Source organism: Cervus canadensis, chromosome 8 (assembly GCF_019320065.1).
Source record: "Cervus canadensis isolate Bull #8, Minnesota chromosome 8, ASM1932006v1, whole genome shotgun sequence".
NCBI lineage: Eukaryota > Metazoa > Chordata > Mammalia > Artiodactyla > Cervidae > Cervus > Cervus canadensis.
This window is the reverse complement of record NC_057393.1, coordinates 29,962,737-29,984,633: the sequence shown is the minus strand read 5'-3', so window position 1 is coordinate 29,984,633 and position 21,897 is coordinate 29,962,737. Positions and strand designations below refer to the sequence as shown.

The 21,897-nt window shown below is 37.3% G+C and overlaps 1 protein-coding gene across 2 annotated transcripts in view; it reads left to right on the top strand.

The window, feature by feature from the left end:
• CUTC (cutC copper transporter) overlaps positions 1 to 21,624 on the top strand; it is a 31,517-nt gene extending 9,893 nt beyond the window's left edge. Inside the window, exons 3-9 of one of the 2 annotated variants that reach the window (XM_043475754.1) lie at positions 398 to 457; positions 3,821 to 3,886; positions 4,976 to 5,011; positions 7,397 to 7,530; positions 16,442 to 16,469; positions 20,092 to 20,197; positions 21,120 to 21,624. In XM_043475754.1, coding sequence (XP_043331689.1) covers positions 398 to 457; positions 3,821 to 3,886; positions 4,976 to 5,011; positions 7,397 to 7,530; positions 16,442 to 16,469; positions 20,092 to 20,197; positions 21,120 to 21,234 — 545 coding nt within the window. In that variant the 3' untranslated portion in view covers positions 21,235 to 21,624. Of the gene's footprint in view, positions 1 to 397; positions 458 to 3,820; positions 4,031 to 4,975; positions 5,012 to 7,396; positions 7,531 to 16,441; positions 16,470 to 20,091; positions 20,198 to 21,119 lie in introns of both variants that reach the window. The other variant, XM_043475753.1, reaches the window with a different exon arrangement.
• The last annotated feature ends 273 nt before the right edge of the window (positions 21,625 to 21,897 follow it).

Here is a 21,897-nt window from a genome sequence, read left to right as displayed (position 1 = left end):
TGAAGACTCTCTTGGAAAAGATCACTGTTTTTTATAATCAGTGAAAAATTAGCATTCCACTGTGGTCAGTCCAGAAATTTCTTTATTCTAAGTCACTTTCTTATACATAGAGAGGCCACCCTATAATAAAAAATTTTAAGAAACCTAGCTTAACTTGAATTAACTGTTAAATTTGACTTCTCAGTAACATAATGTGGGTTGGAGAATATAGTTGGGTTTAAAAGTAGAATTTTAGTCTAGTTCTATAATTTGATTTCTTTCACTTTCTAAGATTCTTTGTTCCTCTGTTTAGAAAAAAATGTTTCTGTTTAATACTTTTGAGCAATGCTTTTCAAAATATTTCTTAATTTTTTAATTTAAAAAAATTATTGTGCTGAGCAGCGCTTTTTTATTACAGGTGCTGGTCGCATAGAGTTATGTTCTGGCTTGTTGGAAGGAGGAACCACACCCAGCATGGGTAAGTGTCCATTTTTTTGGATTTCCTCACAGGAATTTACAGAGCCTAGAGACAATTGATAATCTGTTATTGGGATCTTTTACTCAAGTTACTAACATGTTAACTGTGTCATGGATATTGTATCAGAAATATTTAAAAAAAAAAGAAAGAAATATTTCTAGTTGCAGATAAACCTGTCAGTTGTAGATGTGATCAAATAGGTATTTTTTTCCCTTTAAATATCAAAAAGTTGAGATTAAATTACTATTAATATTGGCTTATATACTCTGCAGGCATGTCAGGAACCCTGGTTTTCTTGCCTTTTCCATTCTGGCATCCTTGGTATCCTGGCTTTTGTCTTCATTTCTCCCCTCCTACTCGTTGTGCTGTTGTCATACATTTTGCTTTTGCATATGTTAAAAACTCCACACTTCATTGTTATTATTTTTGTCTAAAGAGTCAGTTATACTATAAAGAGTAAAAAAAATAAGACAGTCATATACTTACTCATGTGTAATTACCATTTCTGGTGCTCTTTTTTTGTATAGATCTGGTATTTCCGTCTGGTTTCATTTTCTTTCTGCCTGAAGTAATTCTTTTAACATTTTTTGTAGTACAACTGTGCTAGTAATGAATTCTTTCGGCTTTTGTGTATCTGAAAACATTTTTCACCATTTTTTTAAAGATATTTTTGCTGAGTGTAGAATTCTAGGTTGACAGTTTTATTCTTTCAGGACTTTAGAGATGCTTCTCCAACTGTCTTCTTGCCTATATTGTTTCTGACAGGAAATCTGCTATCATCCAAACCTTTGTTCATTTCTGTGTAATTTGTCTCTTTTCTCTGGTTGCTTTTAAGGTTTTTTCCCTTTATTCTTGGTTTTGAACATTTGATTATGATGTCCCTGAGTGTAGTTTTCTTCATGTTTCTTGGACATGTGCATTTATACTTTTCATCACATTTGGAAATTTTTCAACATTTAATGTATTTTCTATATATCTTCTTCCTTTGTTTCAAGTGTACTAATCTTTTCTCTGTAGTGTTTAATTGCTGTTAATCCTAGCTACTATATTTTTCATCTCACATATCATAGTTTTATCACTAGATATTTGAATTTATTGTTATATCTCTTGTCCCTTTTAAACTTTTTTGAACATATAGAATAAGGTTGCTGCTGCTGCTGCTGCTGCTGCTAAGTCGTGTCAGTCATTTCCGACTCTGTGCGACCCCATAGACAGCAGCCTACCAGGCTCCACCGTCCCTGGGATTCTCCAGGCAAGAACACTGGAGTGGGTTGCCATTTCCTTCTTCAATGCGTGAAAGTGAAGTCACTCAGTTGTGGACACTCTTAGCGACCCCATAGACTGCAGCCTACCAGGCTCCTCTGTCCGTGGGATTTTCCAGGCAAGAGTACTGGAATATAGCATAAGGTTACAATAGCTATTTTAATGCCTTGGCTACTAATTCTAACATATGTACCAGTTTTGGTTGGTTTTGTTTAATTGATTTTTACTTCATGATCCATCTTGTTTTCCTACCTGATATTTTTCATTGTGTGTAAGACTTTATGAATTTTACTTTGTTGGCTACTGGATATTTTTCTATTCCTATGAATATTCCTGAGCAGTTAGGTTACTTGGAAACAGTTTGTTCCTTTTGGGTAATGTTTTTAAAATTTGTTAAGTGAGTCTGGAACAGTGGTCAGTCTAGAGTTCATTATTCCCCACTACTGAAGCAAGACCCTTTCTGCACTCTATCCAGTGCCCCACAAATCTGGAACTTTTCCTGTTTGGCTGATGGGAGCAGGCATTATTCCTGGCCTGGTATGAACAACAGGCAGTATTGTTTCTGATTTTTTTCAGTGGATCTTTCCCTGGCTTTGTGTAGTTTCCTTGCATGCATACATCAGTTGGTACTCAGTTGAGTATTAGAGAGAAGTAGGGTCAGGTGGGGAGGGTCTCTCCTGACCTCCCTATGCTGTGGCCTGGAAAAAATCTCAAGATAGTAATCTGGGTAATTAGGAGAGCTTACCTCATTTGTTTTCCATCTTTAAGGGATCATTATCCTTTGTTGCAAACCATTGTTTGATATGTTTTGTATTTTTTTTTTTTTTAATAAGTGGAAGGGTAAATCCAGTTCCTGTTGCTCTGTCTTGGTCAAAAGCAGAAGTCCCTATATGAATTTTTGACTCCTTTATTTTATTCTGAGATGGATGATAGCATTATTTATTATAAAAGGTTTATGTATGCAATGGCCTTTTAGTGACTCTTCTCACTAAAATAAAGGAGGGCAGTCCCTGGCCATTCTATGAAATACCTAGAACATATCTGTAATTTGAGTGCAGCCTGTTTTTTGCAACAGCGGTAATGCATGATGTACTTGGTGAATGGGCCAAGCCAGCAATAATATGCCCATCACCAGTCATTGCTTGGTGATGGCCATATTGCTGTCCCATACAGAACTGGGGTTCTTGTAGCAAGGAAAAAGAAGTAAATTCATATTAGGTAAACACTAATGTTGCCTGCCACAGATCTTATACCATTGAGAGTTTCTGAACTAGTCACAAATTGTGTCAGATTTGGTTATTATGTCAGATTTGGTTCATGAATTGTGTCAGATTTGGTTCATGAATTTCCCAAGCAAGAATACTGGAGTGGGTTGCCATTTCCTACTCCAGCAGATCTTCCTTACCCAGGGATTGTAGCTTCACCTCCTGTGTCTCCTGCATTGCATGTGGATTCTTTACCCACTGAGCCACCAGGGAAGCCCTCATTTTTGTTCATAGAGCGCCTGTTAGCATCACAAATAAGTGCAACATTTCTCCCTTTTACATATCTCTTATTTAAAAAGGCTTTACTAAAAAAATAAAAATAAAAAGCCTTTACTAAATATCTTCATCTAGTAGGAATCATAAACTTTAAAACTATGTAACCATCTGTATAGCAGGTTTTAAATAGAGATGTAATCATTAGGAAGGAGAAACCAGATCTGAGGGAATACATTGGCAGAACATAGAGCCTGGTAGTTGTTACACTTTTAAATGTCACATTCCAGTAAAAGAATTTTTGTTAAGCACAACAAAAAATTTTTTAAAAGCATAACTGAACAGTGCTTTTAAAATACAGTAACTTCTGTTTTCTAAATTGCTGTTCTTACCCTTGACTTCTTTATTATGTAAATTTCTACTATAGGTACATTTTTCTTCTCAGTGTCTCCTTTTTCCTTTAGATCATCTTTCTATGGTTTACTCCATCAACTCTTCTGTTCCTTGTAGAAGTGATAACACCAGAGCAAATGTAAAAGACCAATACAGTAATATTTTATTGACTTCCTTAAGCTTTTAGCTTACATTTGAATTTTAATTAGTCTCTTCCCTATTTTTATAGGTGTCCTTCAAGTAGTGAAGCAGTATGTCCAGATCCCAGTTTTTGTGATGATTCGGCCACGTGGAGGTGATTTTTTATATTCAGATCGTGAAGTTGAGGTGATGAAGGCTGACATTCGTCTTGCCAAGCTTTATGGTGCTGATGGTTTGGTATTTGGGGCATTGACTGAAGATGGACACATTGACAAAGAACTGTGCATGTCCCTTGTGGGTAAGAATTTGTATCAGAGACCAAAAAGCCCCTAATGATGATTGCATTGTATAGTCCATATACAGAAAAACGCAATCACAAAACTGGCTTTTCATTCACACCTACAGGCACTTATACTCACCTGTTTTAAACACTAGTTATTTAGATGTTTTAGGTAGACAGTATGTGCTACAGAACCCCCCTGACTCAGCTGCAATAGATTGGATTATGCTACTGTTCCTATAGGGTTTAAGGGGAATTTACCTTGATCTCTTTAATCATAGCAGCAAAGACTTTAAAACCTATTACAGTTGGTAAGGATGGGGAGACATAAAGAACACAGAAGCAAAGTATTTATATTACTAGGCCAGAGTATTTCTTAAAGATTTTCAGAAGAATAAGTGATAGATGTGCTGCTGCTGCTGCTAAGTCACTTCAGTCGTGTCCAACTCTGTGCGACCCCATAGACGGCCCACCAGGCTCCCCCATCCCTGGGATTCTCCAGGCAAGAGTACTGGAGTGGGTTGCCATCGCCTTCTCCAGTGCATGAAAGTGAAAAGCGAAAGTGCAGTCGCTCAGTTGTGTCCGACTCTTAGCGACCCCATGGACTGCAGCCTACCAGGCTCCTCCGTCTATGGGATTTTCCAGACAAGAGTACTGGAGTGGGTTGCCATTGCCTTTTCCAAGTGATAGATATAGTGCTCTCCTTATAGTTGCCAGATTGTATAATTTTCATTTGGTGCCTCTAAGGGGTGGATGACAGTTTTTTTAAATATGAAACTTAGATTAATGGAAACACAGGACTATTAAATTTGGAAGACTACCATTTTATTATTATTATTTTAGCTCACTGTCTTCACTTAGGAAAAGAAAGTGTAAAAAAGTCCCGTCTAACAGGAGAGTTCTGTAAATAGTAATCAGTGATTATCTCTTCATTTATGTTGTTATGTGATTTTCTTTTTATAGCTCTTTGCCGTCCTCTGCCAGTCACTTTCCACCGAGGTGAGTCATTTCCATTTTAGAAGTTCTGTTGAACGGTGTCAGTTTTCTCATTTCACCAAATGCCACAACCTTTTCATGAAACACAATTCTATAGTGTTACCAATTGGTTTTTTTTTAATACCTGTCATGGGGCTAACAGTTGTAAATCTAGAAATGCACAATTTCTAGAAAATATGAAGCCTTAGTTATGAAAAGTTGTTAAAGGCAGAAGGTGCTGGTGGTGGGATATAATAGAGGGAAAGAGTAAGTATTGCCTGTAAGTGTGTGTACTTGTCGCAGAATTCCAAGCAAGACTCTTGAGATTTATTTTTGTTGCATCGCCTCAGGTCAAGTGCAGTCTCAAAAAGAATAAATCACTGTGGCCAATGAAATAAAATGTACTGCTTAACTTAAACCTGATAAGACCATTCTGGAGGTCGGAGTGAGGTCAACTTTCCCAAACTTGTGGGCAGAGAGGGGCTGGATTTCCAATGATGAATTGGATAATATTAGGAAGAGGAGAGAAGAACTAGGTGCTAGATAGTCAATGAACAGATGTTCACTGTAGTGCACAAAACTATTTTACATTATTGATAGCTTGTCTACTTGAGGATTTCTAAAAAGTGTCTAATCATTTTATATAAAATTACTTCCTATCTCTAAATCAGGCAGTTACAGTTCCCATACATTTTTGCCTAGCATTGGTAAAATGGAGGAACAAGTGTGAATTTTGCCTTTAAGGCACTGCTATTGCACATGAAAAGAAAAGAAAAATCTTCAGTCAGTTTTTTTTTATTTGATGATATGCCTGAGAAATTATTGAATGTCTTTCTGTCCTTTTGAGTAATTGTCCAAAGATTAGGATGAGAGTGGACACCACCATTTGCATCCATTTATAGGAATGACATATGAAACATTTGTTATCCTTGTTAATTTGTGAAATGAATGACAACACCAGAGAACTGTTTTCTTGACTTACTGTTAAGCAATGTTTCTTATAAACTAGCAATAACTAAAAAATGTTAGATCGCTTAAAAGTCAGAACTTTGAAGCTAGCCAAAAACAAAAAGTTTTAAAATATGAAGTCATTTAAATAAATAAATATTTATCTGAAAAATATATAGTTTAAAATTTGATGTGCTAAATAATTCAAGCCCAGGATGTCTGGAAGTAAGTGTAAAGGCAGCAGTGATAGGTATTATAAACCTGTTACAGTACAGTTCAATATAGCTGATTACGTTAGTTGGGTGCTGAGACTAACTTTGTTGGATATAGAAACAAATTGGACTTACACTCTTGGAAGGAAACTCATTCGTATGTAGGGGCTTGCTTACTATAATATGATAGTATAATCACTGTGAGAAGGTACTGCCACCAAAAAATGAAAATCCTCTGTGGTAGATTTAGGTGCCTACATAAACTGAAGGGCGAAAGGAAGGAGTTTACCACCTAATCCACCATAGATCAGCATTTGGTATCGTGTAGCAGCACAGAGAGTCAAAGCAGAAGTCATTTTGTTTGGGGTTCCTAGTGCCAGTTTCCTTAATGAGGAGGAGAGAAGTCTCGTAGAAAGTAGGATGGAATTGAAACTTGATAGAGTCTGTCGTAAACAACAATCTTTATACTATGAATCTTGAAAACATGGGGTAAAATGGATTAGAATAAAATATTAGTCAATAAAGAGATTATGAATCAAGGCCTTTTCTAGAACTGATGAGTGTGAAGTTTTCATTCTGCTTGTGCAGTTTGTTTGAACCCTTAGAGCAGACTTTCCCAAATGTGAGTCACTTGTCTGTCACATTTATGATTTGACCATATCCAAGGGCTACTTGTGCAAATTTATTTTTAAAATCTTAAGTAAATTTAAAGAGAAACTAATGAAAAAAATGGAAGCTTTTGGCTTCTAATCTGCATTTAAGTAAATGCATCTGTTCATATGTGTACAATCTAAAATGATCCTGCAGGGACTTCACTGGTGGTCCAGTAGCTAAAAGTCCAGAGAACTTGCAGGGGGCCTGGGTTCCATCCCTGGTCAGGGAACTAGATCCAGTATACTGCAGCACAGCCAAATAAGTAAATTAAATAAATATTTTAAAAATAATAAAATGATCCTGATACCATTAGTGGTATGCTGACTATGGTGTACTGGTAAACTGGTTCTGAGGAAAAAGGAACCTTGATTTGTAGCGTTTGTTGATTTCTGTGGTTTAAATACTTCCACCTTGATTGATTTCAAGCTGGCAATGGGTTAATAATCATGCTTGCAAAATTCATGAGTATTTAGCAATTGACTCTTGTAAGCCAGGACAAGCTAGGTCTGGCATACCACTGTGGGTATACTACATCTTGGAAAGCACTGAATTAGAGAGATCTGTTCAAAATTCAAGTCAGTTTTATTTATTTCAGCCTTTGACATGGTTCATGATCCAGTGGCAGCTCTAGAGACCCTCTTAACTTTGGGATTTGAACGAGTGTTAACCAGTGGATGTGACAGTTCAGCCCTAGAAGGACTACCCCTAATAAAGCGACTCATAGATCAGGTACATGTGATTTCTTTCCTTTCTTCCTAAGAGTCTGTTGTGGTTACTTCTGATATTCTGTTGTTCGGAGAGGTTGTGAAACTACCTATTAACTAACTTTGTGGGTTACTCTGTAGTAAGCAGGCAGTAACATATAACTTTTATTTCTTTCACACAGCATTTTTAGTAACCAAGGCTCTTAACATCAAATTATAGACAGTGATTAAATAGCTGATCTACTTTGGATAACCGCAGCAAAATTTACCTTTGTGCTGCCATCAGCGTTGCATAGTGTATGCTTGTTACTGTTGATCTGTGTATATTCAGGGGTTCCTGCATGAAATTTGAGAAAATTATCATTTAGTGGTGAATTCTAAAACTAAAACTAGGACTTCCTTGGTAGTCCATTGGTTAAGACTCCACACTAATACTGCAGGGGGCATGGGTTCCATCCCTGGTCAGGGAACTAAGATCCTCTATGCCACAGAGTGCAGCCAAAAAGAAAAATTCTAAAACTATTCTTCTCTCATCTTTCCCCAACTATCAAGATAGGAAGAAATATGTTTACCTCTTATGTGATTTCCTCTTGTGAGTTCGCATCATTTGTAGAACAGTCAGAAGATGGCTTTGTAATTGTATTAATAGTATGTCTGTTTTCTCACACCAGTCCAGAGACGTCTAAATGAGTGAACATGGACTTGAGATGAGAATGTTCTGGATTTGAGAGAGGTTTGACATTTGCTGTGTAATGTTGAGTAGGTTGCTAGCATTTAAACCACTGTTGCCTCATGTGTGAAATTGAGATAATTTTAATATCTTCTTTATAGGGTTGCTCTGAGGATTTATAGAGATAAGGTAGAATTGGTAGAGTTAAGACTTAATATGAAAGATAAGAAATGCTATTGGTAAGAGCATTGGTTTCCATGGTGACTCATCTGGTAAAGAGTCTGTCTGCAATGTGAGAGACCCAGGTTCGATCCCTGGGTGGGGATGATTCCTTGGAGAAGGAAATGGCAACAGGCTCCAGTATTCTTGCCTAGATAATTCCATGGACAGATAAGCCTGGTGGGCTATAGTCCATGTGATCACAAAGAGTCAGACATGACTCAGCGACTAACACTTTCACTTTTACTTTCAAGAAATAATGTGAAAGATAAGAAATGCTCTTGGTAAGAGCCTTAGCAGAGTGCTTGATTTATGACACATGTTAGTGTTTGTAATTACTATTTGTGGTGGTGTTCAGTTGTGAAGTCACATCCAACTCTTTGTGACCCCAGGGACAGCAGTACACCAGGCTCCCCTGTCCTTCACTATCTCCTGGAATTTGCTCAAATTCATGTCCATTGAATCGGCAATTCTAACTATCTCGTCTTCTGCCCCCTTCTCCTTTTGTCTTTTCCCAGCATCAGGGTCTTTTCCAATGAGTTGGCTCTTCGGATCAGGTGGCCAAAATATTGGAACTTCAGCATCAGTTCTTCCGAGCTTTCAGTGAATATTCAGGGTTGATTTCCTTTAGTACTGACTGGTTGACTTCCTTGTAGTCCAAGGGACTATTATTATTACTGCTATTATTAGTAATAATATTTAGTGTTTTTGTGTAGACATCTGCTAATGTTTACTTTTCTATAGTCATGAAAATAATTTTTAGAAATTTCACATGAGAATCAGATAAACTTTTCTAGGCAGCTTACTGGCTTTATAAAATTTATTAAGTATATATTAAGGTGCAAGGGGTCTTCCCAGGTGGCACTAGTGGTAAAGAACCTGCCTGCCAATGCTGGAGACAGAAGAGATGAGGGTTTGGTCCCTGGGTTGGGAAGATCCCCTGGAGGAGGGCATGGCAACCCACTCCAGTATTTTTGCCTGGAGAATCCTTTGGACAGAGGGGCCTGGCAGACTACAGTCCATAGGGTCACAAAGAATTGGACATGACTGAAGCAACTTAGCACACACGCTATGTGCAAGGCATTTGCAGCCAACTCATTGGAAAGGACCCTGATGCTGGGAAAGATTGACAGCAAAAGGAGAAGGGGACCATAGAGGATAAGATAGATAGCTTCACCAACTCAATGGACCTGAATCTGAACAAACTCGGGGAGTTAGTGGTAGACAGAGGAGCCTGGCCTGCTGCAGTCCAAGGGGTCGAAAACAGTCAGACACAACTTATGGACTGAACAACAGGGCATTTGTACTATGCTGGTGACCAGGGTGCATGTGTGTGTGTGTGTATGTAGTCACTAGTCTTGCAAATTAGTGCACAACAGGCACTTCTAATAGAGTGCTACATTTTAAAAAAAAGTACCGTAGGAGCACACTGAAGAGGAATTAACCCCAGATTTGAGGGGTTGGGATTCGCAGCAGTTAGCTTCCCAGAAGAAAAGACATCCACACTGTAGTGTCTTTTTTTATTGAACATGCTGGATCTTTGTTGCTTCAAAGACTTTGCTCTAGTTGAGAAGAAAGGGAGCTATTCTCTTGTTCCTGTGCTCGGACTTCTCACTGCAGTGGCTTTTCTTGTTATGAAACAGAGGCTCCAGAATGCTTGGGCTTCAGTAGTTGCAGCCCCTGGGCTCCAGAGAGCATAGGCTCTATATTTGTGGCACGTGGACTTAGTTGCTCTGCAGCATGTGGGATCTTTTGAGATCAGGGATCGAACCCATGTCTCCTGCCTTGACAGGTGGATTCTGTACCACTAAGCCATGAGGGAAGCCCCACACTGCAATGTCTTACTCATTTAAAGGGTGATTTGTAGCCATCAGTCTAAACTGGAATGGGGAGAGGGGAAGTCAGGGGGATGCTCCTTGTAGACAGAATAGTATATGCAAAGGCCTGGAAACAAAAGTGAGCATAACTTATTAAGATATTAAAGAATGACTATAAAGTTGAATGTGAAGAGAAGAATACTGTCCAGAGCCTTTTAAACTATTCAGGAGTTTGCATTTTATCCTTGGTTCACTGGGGAAGCCTGAAGGGTTTTGAAATAGAAGAACTGATGAATCAGGTGTCCATTTTTTAATGGCTACTCAGAATGGAATAGAGAATAATTGTCATAGTCATATGTTGCATGTCAAAATGTTGTATGTGAGAAAGAGAGAGAGACAGATTTGTAGTTTAGTCGGTTGGCAGGAAGAGCTAAGTTAAATATTCTTATACACTAAATTTACTTTTTTAAGTAAAAATTATATGTATTTAAGATGTACAATGTGATATTTTGATTTTCATTCTGTGTATGTACAGAATAATACATATTCTGTATATGTAAATCAAAACATCACATTGTACACCTTAAATACATATAATTTTTACTTTAAAAAGTAAATTTAGTGTATAAGAATATTTAATACAGCTATGTACAACATGATATTTTGATTTACATACACAGAATGAAGGGGCTTCCCTGGTGACTCAGTGGTAAAGAATCCACCAACCAATGCAAGAGATGATAGTTCGATCCCTGAGTCGGGAAGATTCCCTGGAGGAGGAAATGGCAACCCCCTCCAGTATTCTTGCCTGAGCAATTCCATGGAAGGAAGACCCTAGCGGACTACAGTCCATGGAGTCACAAAGAGTTGGACACTACTGAGCATGCAGGCATACAGAATGAAATGGTTCCAGTCAAGCTCATATTCAACTGCTCATATAGCACACTTGTGTGGTATGTGTGTGTGCATTCGTGTCTGGTGAAAGTACCTGACATCTACTCTCTTAGCAAATTTTTAGTATTCGGTACAATTATAATGACTATAGTCATTATTCATTTGATCTCTAGACTTAATTCATCCTGTGTAGCAACTTTGTACCCTTTTACCAACATCTTCCCATTTCCATCACCTCACCACCCCTGGTAACCACCATTCTGTTCTCTGCTTCTTGTATTTTACTTTTCTAGATTGCACATATAAGTAAGAGCATACTAATTTTACTTTTTTATTTTTCAGTTTTCACTCTGCTTGGTCTTTGGTGCTGAGAGTATTTTGTCTAGTTGGGGCAAGTAGAGGCTACTCTGTAGTTGTGGGGTGTGGGCTTCTCATTGCAATGGCTTCTTTTGTTGCAGAACATGGACTTTAGAGTGCACAGGCTCCAGTAGTTGCAGTGTGTAGGCTTCAGTTGTTGAGGTTCCTGGGCTCTAGAGCACAGGCTCAGTAGTTGTGACTCACAGGCTTAGTTGCTCTGCAGCATATTGGATCTTCCTGGACCAGGGATCTAACCTGTGTCTCCTGCATCGGCAGGCAGATTCTTCACTACTGAGCCATCAGGGAAGCCCAACTTTACTTCTTGAAGCCATTTTGTAGCTGTGTAATATACTGGTTAAAGCATAGAATTTGGGATTAGAAAGGTTTATGTTTAAATCCTAGTTTTGCTGTTTATTGGGCAAAAAACAATAGACTTGGCAGTTTACCTAACCATCCTAAATTTGCTGTTTATTAACAGTGACCTTGGGGAGTTTACCTAACCATCCTAAACTTGTTTCTTTACCTACAAAGTTGCATAATGAGTGCCAGTTAGCATAGTAAAAGTGCCTACCTCCTAGAATAGTTGTGGATTACTTCAGCATACATCTGACACATAGTATGTGCTCTATATTGGCAAGTCACTTTGATAGCCCAAGATAAGCATATAGTTCTAAATAATGTTTTATGAAGGGCCCCCCAAAAAGTGATAGGATTCATCTCTTCAAACATTTGTCCATGTTTTGGAAAGCTTTCAGTTGGAAGAAACAGTTACAGTAAATATGACTTTTTTTACTCCTAAACTCATTTCAGCTTTCTAGGTAGTAAATATTTAGTTTTGTGGCTATTTGCTTTAGTACATTTGAGGATACTAAACAGCCTTGTTTCACTTATTTCTCCAGCAATTATTAAATTTTATGAAATAGCCTCCTCTCCCTTTTATTCTCTATTTCTTTGCTTAATTTTTTTTCATTGTATGTTTAAGTATTTAGATTTTATAAATATACCTACCTGTTGTCTGTTTTTGTTGAACATGAACACCCCATGAGAGTCGGAACTTACTCCTGCTCATCATCTCAGGGAGGAAAAACTTTTTCTTTACCCTCTTTTTTTAAAAAAGTGAACATTCTTAGGTTTGGTTTTTGAGATTCAACAAAAACTAACAAAAGATAGATAAACAAGAAAAAAAGATTGTGATCACATGTGTATGTATATTTGGGCATTCACAAAGAAATGTAACTCAAAGAGGTGCTTAGAATTTGAGGCTTATAAACCATCTTAATAGATGAAGAGGAGGGGATAAGGCACTTAGGGACTCAGAAGTGAAAGGAGAAAGTGCATTTATGGAAGAACAAATGACTTTTTGGAAAGATAATTGGATCCTTAGAAGAACATATGGGACACAGGATGGTTTTTTGATAGTGTCTGTTTGGCTGCGGTGCTGATGAGTTGCTCCCGGCGGGGGGATTTATGACAGTGGAGGTCTCTTGTTTTTGTTTTTGTTTTGTTTTTTTTCAGTTCTTTTGGGAGGCTCTGCTTTTAGGCAGGTAAGGAATTTGAGCCTTCAGCTCAAAATCATTTTTATACCACAGAGGCATGTTTCGGACCCCTTGAATCACAGTGGTCCCCATACTTACAACAGTGCCTGGTACATCGTAGGCACTTAAATATATTTGTTGGATGGATGGAGGAGTGAATCAAGTTCTGTTCAGTTCAGTTCAGTTGCTCAGTCATGTCCGACTCTGCGACCCAATGAACTGCAGCACGCCAGGCCTCCCTGTCCATCACCAACTCCCGGAGTCCACCCAAACCCATGTCCATTGAGTTGGTGATGCCATCCAGCCATCTCATCCTCTGTCATCCCCTTCTCCTGCCCTCAATCTTTCCCAGCATCAGGGTCTTTTCCAGTGAGTCAGCTCTTCACATCAGGTGGCCAACGTGTTGGAGTTTCAGCTTCAACATCAGTCCTTCCAAAGAACACCCAGGACTGATCTCCTTTAGGATGGACTGGTTGGATCTCCTTGCAGTCCAAGGGACTCTCAAGAGTCTTCTCCAACACCACAGTTCAAAAGCATCAATTTTTCGGTGCTCAGCTTTCTTCACAGTCCAACTCTCACATCCATACATGACCACTGGAAAAACCATAGCCTTGACTAGATGGACCTTTGTTGGCAAAGTAATGTCTCTGCTTTTTAATATGCTATCTAGGTTGGTCATAACTTTCCTTCCAAGGAGGAAGCATCTTTTAATTTCATGGCTGCAATCACCATCTGCAGTGATTTTGGAGCCCAGAACAAAGTCAGCCGCTGGTTGCACTGTTTCCCCATCTCTTTGCCATGAAGTGATGGGACCGGATGCCATGATCTTAGTTTTCTGAATGTTGAATTTTAAGCCAACTTTTTCACTCTCCTCTTTCGCTTTCATCAAGAGGCTCTTTAGTTCTTCTTCACTTTCTGCCATAAGGGTGGTGTCATATGCATATCTGAGGTTATTGATGTTTCTCCTGGCAATCTTGATTCCAGCTTGTGCTTCTTCCAGCCCAGAGTTTCTCATGATGTACTCTGCATATAAGTTAAATAAGCAGGGTGACAATATACAGCCTTGATGTACTCCTTTTCCTATTTGGAACCAGTCTGTTGTTCCATGTCCAGTTCTAACTGTTGCTTCCTGACCTGCATACAGGTTTCTCAAGGGCAGGTCAGGTGGTCTGGTATTCCCATCTCTTTCAGAATTTTCCAACAGTTTATGTGAGCACACCATCAGAGCTCTGCAATAGTCAATAAAGCAGAAATAGATGTTTTTCTGAGAACTCTCTTGCTTTTTCGATGATCCATGGATTGGGCAATTTGACCTCTGGTCTCCTCTGCCTTTTTCTAAAACACGCTTGAACATCTGGAAGTTCACAAGTTCATGTATTGCTGAAGCCTGGCTTGGAGAATTTTAAGCATTACTTTACTAGCGTGTGAGATGAGTGCAATTGTGCGGTAGTTTGAGCATTCTTTGGCATTGCCTTTCTTTGGGTTTGGAAAGAAAACTGACCTTTTCCAGTCCTGTGGCCACTGCTGAGTTTTCCAAATTTGCTGGCATATTGAGTGCAGCACTTTCACAGCAGCATCTTTCAGGATTTGAAATAGCTCAACTGGAATTCTGTCACCTCCACTAGCTTTGTTTGTAGTGATGCTTTCTAAGGCCCACTTGACTTCACATTCCAGGATGTCTGACTCTAGGTGAGTGATCACACCATTGTGATTATCTGGGTCTTGAAGATCTTTTTTGTACAGTTCTTCTGTATTTTCTTGCCACCTCTTCTTAATATCTTCTGCTTCTGTTAGGTCCCTACCATTTCTGTCCTTTATTGTGCCCAGCTTTGCATGAAATGTTCCCTTGGTAGCTCTAATTTTCTTGAAGAGATCTCGTCTTTCCCATTCTATTGTTTCCCTTTATTTCTTTGCATTGATCGCTGAGGAAGGCTTTCTTATCTCTCCTTGCTATTCTTTGGAACTCTGCATTCAGATGGGTGTATCTTTCCTTTTCTCCTTTGCTTTTCACTTCCCTTCTTTTCACAGCTATTTGTAAGGCCTCCTCAGACAGCCATTTTGGTTTTTTGCATTTCTTTTTCTTGGGGATGGTCTTGATTCCTGTCTCCTGTACAATGTCACGAACCTCCGTCCATAGTTCATCAGACACTCTATCAGGTCTAGTCCCTTAAATCTATTTCTCACTTCCACTGTATAGTCATAAGGGATTTGATTTAAGTCATACCCAAATGGTCTAGTGGTTTTCTCCACTTTCTTCAATTTCAGTCTGAATTTGGCAATAAGGATCATGATCCGAGCCACAGTCAACTCCCGGTCTTGTTTTTGCTGACTGTATAGAGCTTCTCCATCTTTGGCTGCAGAGTATATAATCAATCTGATTTCGGTGTTGACCATCTGGTGATGTCCATGTGTAGAGTCTTCTCCTGTGTTGTTGGAAGAGGGTGTTTGCTATGACCAGTGCGTTCTCTTGGCAGAACTCTTCGCAAACCACTTCAGTATTCTTGCTTTGAGAACCCCATGAACAGTATGAAAAGGTAAATCAAGTGACATTTAATAAACCCTATCATGATAGAGCAATGTGATCGGGGTTTTATTCTGCAAATTAGTGAGCTTGCTATAGCATGTTATTTTTATTCTGTTATTATTACCTACCTGCTACTAGTGTTTCCAGTGAGCATACATTTGTAAAAAGGGTGATTTCCTTTTGATTTTGAGTGATACTGAGTATGTATCGCCTACATTTATTTAGGAAATATAAAATTAAAATGAAAGGAGATTTCAATACCTATCTTCTGGAATTATCAGAAATTAAATTAATTCCTATAGTTCATTTTATCCAATAAAATGGACCTCTGGTGTTTTTTAATTGGTATAATATGCTAGGTAATTTATAGGATATAAATTTCCTATATTTAGGATTTGAGGATATAGGATTTGAACAGATTTTTTTCCACCAGTAATTTACAGTTATGCTATACTCTCTTTTTTTTTTTTTCTCCCCTCCCCTATACTCTTTCTTTTATACTGAAATCTTATTTAAATTCAACTACTTTCATTCCATTGCATACCAAGAATTCAGAATTAGTGTTATTTTCAGTAAGAGCTTTTCTTAAGGTAATGTGATTATTTAGTATTTATATTTATTTACATTATATTTATATATTATAAATATATATATATTATATATAATATATATAGTTCTCCTATTCTTATGTTCATAACAGTACAAGTCTTTAAAGCAATACAATCAAATAACCTTTTTGGATAGAAGGAATTAATATGCTGAGCATTTTACTTATGCATGATTCCAAAGAATTAGAAAGATCTATTGAAATTAGATATTAGTAATAATTTAGTATAGTTATTCTCTGTTTCACTGCCTTACTATCCCATGTAAGAGAAAGATATTAAAATTTACTTGTTTAATTTTTTTTATTTTTTCAGGCCAAAGGCAGGATTGTGGTAATGCCAGGTATGTATCTATCCATTTACTAGTGTAACCCTGAAAATGGGAAGGAAGAGCAAAAGAGGCAGGACAATTTGGGGAGAAGTATTAGCACATGGTGTTTAATTTTATTAAAATGTTTAAGATTGGGAGATCCTGACTGCAATTTAGAACTTTGTGTGAGGTTTAGCTCAGAGAAGAGCAGATAAGGATTGGGATTTCTCCACATTTGCTTTCCCATAGTATACAATCTTGTGAATGTAGATGTTCATTTCTGGTGATGCTTACTTACCAAGTTTGATGCTGCTACACTGGATTAGGGCCACATGTCCTAGTTGGTGACAAAGTATAAGTAAACGTTTAGGTAATATCCCTGAATAATGTAATACACAATTTTTTAAAAATCTCTAATGAGCAAATTCTTGTAGTCAGAACAGTTAGATCACATACTCCTAATAACTGTAAGGTCAATTAAGTACATGATGGCTCATTAGAAGTCGGTCATTTTTAAAGAATTAGATAAGCAGACCTAGATCCAGAATGAGATGAATATAAAGACAGTCTTAATTTTTTCTTACTAAATTTCTCAAACAGATAAAAAAAAAGTAGAAAATAGCATATAAATACTGACGTACTCAATTTCTGTATTTAACATCTTGTCACATTGGTCTCATCTTTTTTCATCCTGAGGCATCTTAAATTAAACTAAAGGCATTGTGACACTTTATACTTCTCTTAAAATGTGGCGGGGGTGGGGGGGTAGGATTTTAACTACATCATGGGCATTGTGGGCATCTAGCCACAATATCATTATCACATCTATCAAAACAAACACTAATTCCCTAAAATACCATTTAATACTCAGCCAATACTAATGGTACCGAGAATGTTTTTTATAGCTGATATGTTCAAACCAGGATTCAATCAAGGAACAAGGACTGCACTTTGTTGTTATCTTTCTTAATATGTTTTAATATAGAAGTTTTCTTTTTCTGCTTAAAAAAAAAAAGACATTTAAAAAGTTTGAACCACTTATGCTATAAAATGTCCTAATTTCTGGTTTCATTGGATTGTTTCCTTTCAATATTGTTTAGCATGTATTTCCTAGTCTCTGTATTTCCTATAAACTGGTAGTCAGATCATAAGGCTTGGTTAGATTGTGGTTAAATATTCTTAGTAGAAATAGTTCACAGTAATTCTGTATACTTCACGTTTCATCACATCAGAAGGCATATAATGTCTGGTTGTCTTAATACCAGTAATACCAAGACTGACCAGGAGTCAAAATGGTGATAGTTAGATAAAAACTTTTAAAAAGAGGCCAAATAGAGGTATAGTGTCAGAATTTTAGGAAAGCTTTGACTTGTAGCAAGTTCCTGAAACATAAGCAGACAGAAAGCATACATTATCTGTTAAATTGAGACCCGTAAAAGATTAATCAGGGAATCTTAAAGAGACTTAATTGTGTCTGATGCATTTCCATTAAGACTAAATGTATTTAGTCTTGACGACTAATACCCACACTTAGACAGTTGTTAACTTAAGATTGCTTTTGCATTATATGTAATTATTAAGTTATGTGCTATGTGCAAGGCACTACTTGGGATACAGAGTTACACAAGAAACTACTTCCTCAAGAGGCTTATAGTCTTAAGTGAGATGATGTTATATCCAAAAGTATTTGTGATTATATAACAAACCTTACCAAGAAAATGCTGATTATATGCCAGGTTCTGTGGTAGATGTAAAAACACAGAAATGTATATGAAGTAATCCTTCTACTTGAGGAGCTTACCGAGTTGATCTATAAACAAATTACAATAATTTCATGTAAATAAATACCAGCAAGTAAAAATTCCTGGGTACATCAGCCTGAATGCCTGTCCATCACTGGGAAATATAAAGATAAAACATAGCAGTTTCCCTCTAGGGGATTTTCATAACGAAGCTTATAATTTAGGCTCCAGTCCCTTATCTTTATAAAGAGAAGGTATTGAACTAGTTGTTCTTTCAAGTCCCAACTGTTAATCTATGTTTGGGAAATGTATTACTTATGTTCTGCTAACTGAGTAACATGTATTTCAGTGACCAGATATTCTGCTATTTGTTAGAAGAAAGTAACAAATATTTGTCTTTTAATCCTTACAACAAGTTTGTGAAGTAGGCAGTACTACCCCTCTTTGATGAAAAAAATTGAGGCTCAGTAGACTTGCATAATTTATCCAAGGCCACATAGCTGTGAAGGGCCACAGTGGTAAAGCCAGGATTCTAATCTAAATCTGACCTCTCAGTCTGTGTTCTTTCTCAGGGCTCAGTGGTATTTGTTGTTGTACTGTATGACTAAAAAAAAAAAAAAAGTTAATGAGTCTGAAAGAATGTGTAAGTCAAGTTATTTCAGCAACTTTAACCAGTCAGTTCAGTTCAGTCACTCAGTCGTGTCCAACTCTTTGCAGCCCCATGGACTGCAGCACACCAGGCCTCCCTGTGCATCACCAACTCCCGGAGCTTAACGCAAATTCATGTCCTTCGAGTCGGTGATGCCATCCAACCATCTCATTCTCTGTCGTCCCCTTCTCCTGCCTTCAATCTTTCCCAGCATCAGGGTCTTTTCCAGTGAGTCAGTTCTTCGCATCAGGTGGCCAAAGGATTGGAGTTTCAGCTTCAGCATCAGTCCTTCCAATGAATATTCAGGACTGATTTCCTTTACGATGGACTGGTTGGATCTCCTCGCAGTCCAAGGGACTCTCAAGAGTCTTCTCCAACACCACAGTTCAAAAGCATCAATTCTTTGGTGCTCAGCTTTTTTATTGTCAAACTGTCACATCCATACATGACTACTGGAAAAACCATAGCTTTGACTAGACGGACCTTTGTTGGCAAAGTAATGTCTCTGCTTTTTAATATGCTGTCTAGGTTGGTCATAATCAAGTTGATCTCAAGCAACTTTAATAGCTTGAGGTAAAAAAATACATATTTTAACAGTCATCTAATCTGATATCAGTTCAGAATATAAATCTTTATATACAGACATTTAAAAGATTGTTTCTCAAAACAAATGAGTCAAAATCCTTGATTATGCAAGTTTAATAAATTAGAATCAAATTCTTATGTAAAATGAAATTAAAAAATTGGCATTGTAATAGACTGTGTAGCACCTTGCATTGTTCCCATTTCCAGTGAAATCCATGTGTTATGGGTCAGAGAAAGAACCTTGGAGATGTTCTATTTTTGTTTTTGATTTTGTTTTGAGGTTTTCTCTTTGAGATATGTTTCTGAGTCTTTGCTTTTGTGACTCCTTCCTCCTTTCCTTTTAATTTGATTTTGCTTTAATTAAGGGGAAGCAGGGCTTGAGTACTCAATGATTTTCCTTGCCCCAGAGTAATCTTTTTAGATTTACAATCAGTAACATAGAGCATTGTTATACAAACCAATGGGCATGTACAGTTCTGTCATAAAGGTTCTTTGTTTTCCAGAGTCTGCAGTCTTGTCTTTCATCATTTGTTTCTAAATTCATTTTAACTGGTTAAGGAGAGAATATCAATGAGGAATTTCAGTACAAAGATTCCAGGTAGAGCTAGCAGTCATATTAGTCACTAAATTTTATGTGAAAATCTATTCTACTTACTATATTACTTATTCTTTCCAACAGGGGGTGGAATAACAGATAGAAATCTGCAAAGGATCCTTGAGGGTTCAGGTGCTACAGAATTCCACTGTTCTGCTCGGTCGGCTAGAGATTCAGGAATGAAGTTTCGGTAAAAATGACTCCTTTGGCTCCTACAAAAAGGAATGGGATTACTTTTTACTTATCCAAATAGGGAAAGCTTAGTTGATGGCATGATTAATGAATAGAATGTTGTGATTAGCATGTAAGTATTAGTCATTTTTAAAGTTTTTTAATTGCAGAGTGGCTCTTATCCTGCCTTAAATAAGCAGGCTCTTCTGAACATAGGCTAACCTCCAAATCTTTAAGGCTTTGCTGAACTTAGACCAGTTAATAGTAAACTCTAATTCAGCAGCTAAGCTTCAGATGAAGTAGATATATATGTGTGCCCATTCATCTATGATTTCCTTTGGCAAAGTTAATAACTATGGTAATAAGGATGGAAGAACTGTAGTCCTTTTTATCTTTCCTACTGTTAATACTTAAAATATTTATTCACCTTTACTCTTTCTTTTTTTTTTTTTTTTTTAATTTTATTGTTTTTGACCATGCCTCACAGCTTGTGGAATCTTAGTTCCCTGACCAAGGATTCAACCCACACCCTTGGCGGTGAAAGCAGAGTCCTAACCACTGGACCACCAAGGAATTCCCTATTTTTAGTCATTTTGAAAGTTTATCACTTTTAAGGAATTTAAACTATTATGTATTTTCTATCATACTTGAGAGGACTCCTATAATTTAATAGTTAGTTGATTATTTCTGTTTATAAGTTGGGGAAAATTAGGTATAAAAGAAGCAAGAGCCTCAGATTTACAATTCCAGATATAAAATCAAATATACTATCTGGTCTATTTAGACACTAGGTGTTTCAAGTAATTAATAAAAATTATGAAATATGTTAGTTCAGGGTCCTTGTTCTTGAGCCATGAAATCTACCCTAAAATGAAGTGCCAGTAGGAGGGTTCATTTAACAACTTATTTAATTATCTGTTTCTTTATTATTTCCATTGCAGAAATTCCTCTGTTGCTATGGGAGCCTCTCTTTCTAACTCAGAATATTCTCTAAAGGTTACAGATGTGACCCAAGTAAGGACTTTGAATGCTATTGCAAAGAATATTCTCGTTTAGCCAGACCTCTCTGAGAGACATGGATATCACCGGACAAAGATAGAAGAATAGCCTACAGTTCTCTATGACAGCTTTAACCTTCTCTGGCCAGGACAATCTGTCTTTATTTTGAGTCTTATATTACCATGGAGAATGTTTCCAAAAAGAAAAAGAACTTGAAACAGAGTACAGTCATTTTCTTTGCTTAATCTTGTCAGCCGTCTCCATCATCATGTTTAAATCTGGCCTACACTTCATCTACAGACAGAGGTTTAAGTCTGTTTTCAGTGGAATTAATTGATGAACTGGGAAAGTTCAGCTGCAAGGTATGAACTCAAATGTGACTTCATGGTCAACTCAATAGCAGTTATTTTGCCTTGTCATTGTAAAATAAAAATTACCAGTCTATTATGGTAGCGTCTCTTATTCATACCCTGAATGCAATCTGTAGCCAAGTATTAGAGGAAAGATTTTTTTTTGTTTTTTAAATTTTATTTTCTCTTTTTATTATGTACTTTTTGGATGTGTTACCCTGGGCAAGATGCAAAGGATATAAAGTAAATGGTATAGCATAAAAATTTTCAGCCTTGGGAAGTAGGATGTAAAAGTTCCTAGACTTATAAAGGCCAGAAGTGATCTTGTTGTTCATCAGGTTACTTCTGTCTCTGTCACCAGAAAGAGAAA